At 67.2% G+C, this 7,356-nt stretch overlaps 2 protein-coding genes across 2 annotated transcripts in view; one reads left to right on the forward strand and one right to left on the reverse strand.

Annotated features, from left to right (window-relative positions):
* Positions 1 to 1,457: 1,457 nt before the first annotated feature.
* Positions 1,458 to 2,341, forward strand: LOC102380785 (cyclin-dependent kinase 5 activator 1-like). The gene is given in 2 exon segments (XM_014526557.1): positions 1,458 to 2,067; positions 2,070 to 2,341. Coding segments are annotated over 2 exon segments (882 nt in total).
* A 3,961-nt stretch (positions 2,342 to 6,302) lies between these two features.
* The window catches only part of MYO1G (myosin IG), a 28,604-nt gene continuing 27,550 nt past the window's right edge, over positions 6,303 to 7,356 (reverse strand). Inside the window, exon 27 of the mRNA XM_014526555.2 lies at positions 6,303 to 6,958. Within this exon, the coding sequence (XP_014382041.2) occupies positions 6,802 to 6,958 (157 nt within the window). The 3' untranslated portion in view covers positions 6,303 to 6,801. The remainder of the gene's footprint in view (positions 6,959 to 7,356) is intronic.

Consider the following 7,356-nt stretch of genomic DNA (forward strand, 5'->3'; position numbering starts at 1 on the left):
GGGCTGGGGCGGGTGCACGTGGCACAGGCGTGGGCACACGAGGCCCTGCCACGTGGAGACCCTGGGAAGGGAGGGTGTCACCCCAGGGGTCGGGGTGGGACCCCAAACCCGTGGGTCGCTCTTGCTCCCTGCCCCGTCTGGCCGAGCAGGACCGGGACCCCGTAGCGGGGCGACTGCGCTCGCCCCCAGAGATCCCGCAGAGATCCCGCGGCACGGGTGACGTGTGCCCGGGTTATCCCGAGCGCCAGGTCACGGCCCTGTCGAGGCGCCAAGGGTGTCACCCCAGGGGTCGGGGTGGGACCCCAAACCCGTGGGTCGCTCTTGCTCCCTGCCCCGTCTGGCCGAGCAGGACCGGGACCCCGTAGCGGGGCGACTGCGCTCGCCCCCAGAGATCCCGCAGAGATCCCGCGGCACGGGTGACGTGTGCCCGGGTTATCCCGAGCGCCAGGTCACGGCCCTGTCGAGGCGCCATGCAGCCTGCACGCGGGCCCGTGGGGGTGTGCACGTGTGTGTGCGACCCCATCGCTCTGCGCGCGTGTGTGTGAGAAAGACCCTCATAGCTCTACGGGCGTGTGTGAGCCCACAGCTCTGTGTGTGCGTGTGTAAGAGACCCCCCCCAGCTCTGTGAGTGTGTATACGTGTGACCCCCGAGCTCTGCATGCACACGTGACCCCAGAGCTGCGTGCAGGGCGAGGGGTGCCACCTCTGCCCTTGTGCCCGCGCATTGCTTGACTGCATCCCTGCGTGCACACGGGTGTGAGCTCACGCCAGCCGCGCCCACAGGGCTCCGTGGGCCCCCGTTTGCCTGCACGGGGGGGGGGTGGTGGTGCAAGCACAGAGCAGCTGAGAAACCCCCATCTCAGCCGCGAGGCGAGATAGAGGGGGCTGCTCTGCCAGCTCCCTCGGCGCCCCCCACACCACGGGCAGGCTGGCTTTGGGGGGATGCAGGTGTGGGGGCCTCCCTGCTGCTCAGGAGAGGTGGCAGAGGTGCCCCCTGCGTCCCGCTGGGCACGGAGTATCCCTGGTGCCCAGGCAAGCCCCCACCCCAGGCTGGAGGCAGGCTGGCAGGGAGGGGGCTGGATCCCCCCCCGGCCTGGCCCTGCCTGGCTCAGCCCCTCCCCGGCAGCAGGACCAGCCTCCGTCTCCTCCTCCTGCGTTGCTCCGCAGCTCCCGGCTGCAGCCGCTGCCAGCCGGGCAGGGACCGCCATCAGCATCCCCGAGCCCCCGAGCCGCAGCTGGCTGGAGCTGGGGGGGGCGGCCGGCCGTGCCCAGCCGTGCCACCCGGCTCCAGCATCACCCCGGTGCAGCTGGGGAGGAAGAGCCGGAGCCACCGGGGAAGGGCAAGGAGGGCAGCCCAGCCCCTGTCCCCCAAGATGCCCAGGTGAGAGCCCCCGGGCACGGTCATGCCTGCCTCGCCCCTGTGACCCCGAGCCGGCGGCCCCCCTGCGCCCCCCAGCATGGGCACGGTGCTGTCGCTGTCGCCCGGCTCCCGCCAAGCTGGCCTGTACGACGACGGCGCCGCCGGCTCCCTCGCCCACTACCCCAGCGCCAAGGGCGGCGGGTCCAAGGCGGACCGCAGCCTCAAGCGTCCCTCCATGCTGCTGCCGGCCTTGACCTGGAAGCGCCTGGTGGCCTCCACCAAGAAGAGGAGTGGGCGAGGCAAGACCCACGACCCCCGTGGTGCCCAGGACGTGGCCCAGCTCAACCACCACAACGCCCAGAAGTCGCTGTCCTGCGCCAACCTTGCCGGCTCTGCCGGGGACGAGCAATCCCCGGCGCCCCTCAGCGCGCAGCGGGTGCCCGCCATCGCCGTCGCCGTCTCCGGGGCGGCCCCGGGCTCGTCACCACGGCGCGTGGTGGTGCAGGCGTCCACCAGCGAGCTGCTCAAGTGCCTGGGAGCCTTCCTGTGCCGGCGCTGCTACCGCCTCAAGCACCTGTCGGCGGCGGAGCCGGGGCTGTGGCTGCGCAGCGTGGACCGGGCGCTGCTGCTGCAGGGCTGGCAGGACCAGGCCTTCGTGACGCCGGCCAACGTGGTGTTCGTGTACCTGCTGTGCCGCGAGGCCATCGACTGGCCAGCGAGCGTGACCTGCAGGCGCCCCTGCTCACCTGCCTCTACCTGGCTTACTCCTACATGGGCCACGAGATCTCCTACCCGCTCAAGCCCTTCCTGGTGGAGGCGGGCAAGGACGCCCTCTGGGACCGCTGCCTGCGCATCATCCACGCCACCAGCGCCCGCATGCTGCGCATCAACGCCGACCCCCGCTACTTCACCCAGGTCTTCGCCGACCTCAAGAGCGAGGGCACCGCCCGCCACGACCTGGCCCCAATCCTTGACAGGTGACTGGTGCCTCTGCCCCGACCCGCGTCCCGGGCATGGCGCCGGTGCTGAGCCTGGCCCCGTGCCCTGGGCTGGTGCCGAGGGGCTGCGGGGGAGGCGGCCTGTGGGTGCGGCAGCTGCAGGGCAGCCCCGGGCGTCCTGATGCGCGTGCGTTTCGGTGCGTACAGCAGCTGCCCCCTCTCCTGCAGCGCTCTCCTGAGCGCGTCCCCGTGGGGGGTGAGTCCTGGGGAGGGTGGTGTGTGTGCACACATATGTACACGCACACGCACAAACCCCGCACACGCATCCACGCGCATCCCCCTCCACATACACCCCCACACACCCTTGTCTGCACATGCACGCACACTCACACACGCACCCCTTCTGTGAAATCACACATGCACCCCCCTCCTGCACACACACACATGCACGCACAGATCCCCACGTGCACACGCCCACACTCCTGTGCACATATGCACTCCATGAGCACACATGTGAACCCCCTCCGCACTCCCCTTTTACACACATGCATGCACACACACATGCCCTTGCACGCACGCACACGCATCCCCTCCACACACACAACCCTGCATGCAGGCACACAGACCCTTGCGTGCACACGCCCACACCCTCCCTTCCATGCACACACCCATGCAGCTCCCCCCATGCACACACACACAAATACCCCCCTCCACACACACACACACACACACATGCACCCCCTCTGTGCACACTGCTGCCCCAGTGCCAGCCCCAGCCTCTCTCCAACCCCCGTACCGGCCTGTCACCAGACTAGGTGCACCGGCTGTGCGGGGATGAGCTCCGGAGCTGACCCCGGAGCCAGGCTGCATATGGTGGGCAGGTTTGGGAGCCGGGCTGGGGTCTTGGGCCCCTGCAGGTGCTCATCCTGGAGTGGACATGGGGGTTATTTGGGCGCTACCTGGCTCTTATCACTGGAAGGGGGCTACGGACACCCCAGAGGGCAGTGGGGGAAGAGTCTTGGCTGCTGGGAGACCCCGCTCTATGCTGGGAGCAGCCCCCAGACTCCAGAGCAAGAGATACCCCCTGACAGCCTTGTTGGGCTCCGCTGCTCCCGCGCCATCCCAGCAGGCACCGAACCTTGCTCTGGGCAGACCCCCAAGCTGGAGACGCCCAGCAAAGAGGAATGGGGCCCCCCTCTTCATGCAACCCCCATCCTGGTGCTCTGCTGTGGGGGCAGCTCCCTGCAGGCAGGGACAAGTTGCAACCACCCTGTCCTACAAGAGCAGACACTGATGGTCCCGGGGTACCGGGGGCCGAGCCGGGCCAGCACCGAGGGGTCCTGGTGAAGACAGAGCCCCCCGGCCCTGTGTCCTCAACTCTGCAGGCTCTGCCTCTGTCAGGACACAGCTGGACAAATCCCCTGCTGCTATTTAGAGGGGAGGCCGGCGGTCCTCCTCGCCAGGCCCAGCAAAACCCAGGAGCTGCGTGGGCCTGGCCTGCTCTGCAAGGTGGTGACAGGGGAGTTGAGCTGCCTTCGCTCCCCCATGCTGGGCTCCACGTAGCTCCAGCCACCCTCGGACACCAGGAGAGAGGCTTTCTCTGGCAACAAGCTGCCAGTGCACGAGGCAAAGCCTTGCACAGAGGCATCGCTGGAGCTGGGCCCTCCCAAGCAAGCCGGGGGGCCTGAGCGTGGTTTACGGCTAGCAAGTCTGGCATATAGATCTCTGAATGTAGCACGTCAGGAGGCGGCAGGGCTTGCGGCAACCCCTTTCATGGGTAGCAGTGCTTGACACACGTGTCGGTTCCACTGGTGTGTAACACAAGGGCCAGAAAAGGTCCGAGCCCAGCAGGAAAGGGCCCGGGGGTCCGATCGAGCGGGCGCTTCCCGGCACCGGCCACGTACATGGAGAACCACGAGTTGCGCCCGGGCTGGAGCGGCAGGGTGATACCGGGCAGCCCATGTAGTCATCGCGGCATGACGGGTGGTGCTCCTGCCTTTCCACTGCCCTCCTTGCCCAGAATCAGGACCGTGGGCGGCAATCTCTCCAGCCACGGCCAGCTCAGCCACTGCCCCCGCTGCCACGTGAAGAGCCGTGTGCTCTGCCAACACGGAGACACGGACTCCCCCGTGTCTCCCTCCGGTTGCGTGTCCCCTCCTCCGCTGCCCCGGGAGGGACAGCCTCAGGCCTGCCTGGACGCTGCATTGGCTGAACTGGACTCTGGCTGGGTTTTAATTTCCTTCTGCGGGGCCGGCAGTTCCTGCTTCTGCCCATCCCCGGAGAGGGGGGATTCAGGACAGCTGTTAGCCCCCCAGGAGCCGGGCCAAGCCCTCCCTGCCCGTGACTGCTGCTGTGACTCAGGCCAGAGCCCCATGGGAGCAGGTGAGGGGTGCCCCGGCTGTGTCGCGGGGCCAGAAGGAAGGACACAGCAGGCGCCGGAAAGCCCCTTGCTGCCCGGGGTCTGGGCAAAACTGCCTTCCCTTCCTAGCTGTGCCGTGCCAGGACCAGGAGGGTCCACACCGCACGGCGGGCAGAGTCGGTTCCTGCCGATGACTGTGGCACTTTATGCAAAATAAAACGGGAAAACTCCCTCCCAGCGCTGGAGTCCTTGTGGGCTGGAGCTCGTGGTGCTGTGGGCTCCTGGAGGGCTGGTCCGGCCCCCTCGCCTGCCACGTCAGGGCCTGGAGATGAGCGTCTGGCTCTTTGGTAGGCTCAGGCATGGGCCCAGCCTGTCCGAGGGGGAACAGGGGGTGCCCTCTGCTCCCCCCCCCCGCCTCCCAGTGCTCAGAGTGGCTGCACATGCCCCGTGAGAGGGGCACGCATGGCCACGGGTCATGGCGACGAACTGCGCCCCACTCCCAGGCTGGGGTTGGGGCAGCTGGGAGAGCAGCGCAGCCCCTTTTCCAAAGGAGCCGAGTGTCTCTCTGTGGGGGGATAAAGGCAGGACGGGCCGTGTGGGGCTGGACACACATGTGCCTGGGAGTCCACAGCATGTTTGTGTGCACGCAGGTGTATGCGCATGGGTTTGTCTGTAAGTGTGGGTATGTATGCATGCATGTGCCTGTGTGTGCAAGCACAGACATATGCATATACACGTGCAAACATATACATGCATGTGCACACAGGCACGTGTGTACCAGTGCATGTGCGCACGCACATCGACGAACAATTCCCACCCCCCCACTCCTTTACAAGTGAAGTTCATCACCCAGGCGGGTCTTTCCACCGGACCCCACCGCACTGGATTGGAGCAGGACCCCCTTGGACATGGGTTGCGCTGCATGCACGTGTGCACAGAGCTCCCCAGAGCCCCAGACACCATGTGCCAGGGCCCCGTCCTCCCCAGCCTTCCTGCCTGATGCCAGGACTCGAGCCTGGAGGGAGAGCAGATGGGGACTAGAGGGAACTGCTCCCTCAGGCAGCCGCCCCTGCAGGGAACGGGACCCGCAGGGCCAATGGGAGCTCATTAGCCAGTGGCTCTGTGCTATTCAAAGCTGCTCCCCGCCTGGGCCTTACGGGAAGGTGCTGCTGGTACCAGCTGGCTTAACCCCTTGCCTCCCCGCATGTCCCAGGCAAAAAGACACCCCCAGTGCCACCACGAGCCGTGTGTAGCAGCAGCTGGGACAGGGCGACAAGCTGGGAAGAGGCCGGGGCAAGGCCCAGGCACAATGGGAGCAGCTCAGGAGAGCATCAGAGAGTTGGGCTGGCTGCCTCTTGTGCTTGCCCCCCTCCCCTGGAGTCTAAGACCCCCCATAAGCACCAGGGAAGCCGGACAACCAGAAGCCCCCACAGTGGAAATGCAGCCAGCTCTGGGGTGGACCGGCACAGCCCCAGTAGTACGCAGCAGCACCATCCAGGACCCCTGGTTTGCGGCAGGCTGGAAGCCTGTTCCTGTCCCCTGTGCAGGCTTGCAGATCTCAGCACCTCCTTAGCTAGGCCTGAGCTGTGCTCGGGAGGGGGTCCCCCTGGCCAGCCCATGAGATGATGCCAGCCTCGTCTGGTGACCACAGGGCTCTGGTTTATTTACAAGGGGGCCCGGGGCAGCGGTGCTCCCTGCATACAGAGCCTGCCGGGCACCCAGGCTGGGCTCCACTGATCTGAACGCGCAGCGCTGGGGCATTTGTCCGGTAATGGGATGCAGGGGAGCTCCAGCCCTGGCAGCAATGCAAGCAGGGTCTGGGCTGTCCCTCTTTGGAGGGTGACGGGGCACCGGGGGGAGCCAGCAGGTCAGGGCAGGGGGCAAGGAGGTGCGAAGCCGGCAGGGAAGGACATGGGGCTGGAGCCGGCTCTGCCAGCCGACGGCTGTCTGGCTCCTCGAGGGCCGGGGTTGTTGGGCCTCTCCTCCTAGAGGGGATCCAGTGCGGGTCCTGGGGGCTTCTGGGCAGGGCCAGGCAGCTTGTGGGGCCCTCCCAGCCCAGACGCAGCCTTGGCTGGGTGGAGGGGTGACGTCGGCTCCTTCCACCCTCTGGGCCAAGGCTAGGCAGGCCCCTAAGCCCCCTGACCTCAGCTGTGCGGCCAGTAGAGCACGAAGCCATCGCGGCTCTTGCCGAAGTCGGGCGCGGCGACATCGGGGCGCGTCTGCACAGCCACCAGCCTCCTCTTGCCCCGCAGGCTTATCTGGATGCAGTCGGACACGCGCACCTCCAGCTCCCGCCTGGTCCTGCGGGGAGAGCACGGGTCAGTGCCAGCCTGGAGCCGGCTGCAGGCTGCGACGGGAAAGCAGCCGGGGCCAAAGTCTCACACCCCTGGCGCTTTGCTTCTGGGGTCCCGGGGATGGGGGGCGAAGAGGGGTGCCCAGCCTTGCTCCTGCCAAACCCAGAGGTCTGTGACTCCAGGCTTAATGGGAGCAGGGCAGGATCCGGCCCGGGGAGCTGCTATTTCAGGCGGCAGTGGAGGCGGCCGCCCGTCTGCTCCAGGGGCGGAGGTGCCAGCTTCACGCCTGCTGCCTGTTAATTGGAGAGGCTGATTCGGCCGTGGTGGGTTAACCCCATTGCTGCCGGGCCCCCCTCGGGTTCGCTTAGCCTGGCACCACCTTCGGGGCGCTACAGCTTGGGCAAG

The sequence above is a fragment of the Alligator sinensis genome, unplaced genomic scaffold (assembly GCF_000455745.1).
Source record: "Alligator sinensis unplaced genomic scaffold, ASM45574v1 scaffold1675_1, whole genome shotgun sequence".
In the NCBI taxonomy this organism is placed as follows: Eukaryota; Metazoa; Chordata; order Crocodylia; family Alligatoridae; genus Alligator; species Alligator sinensis.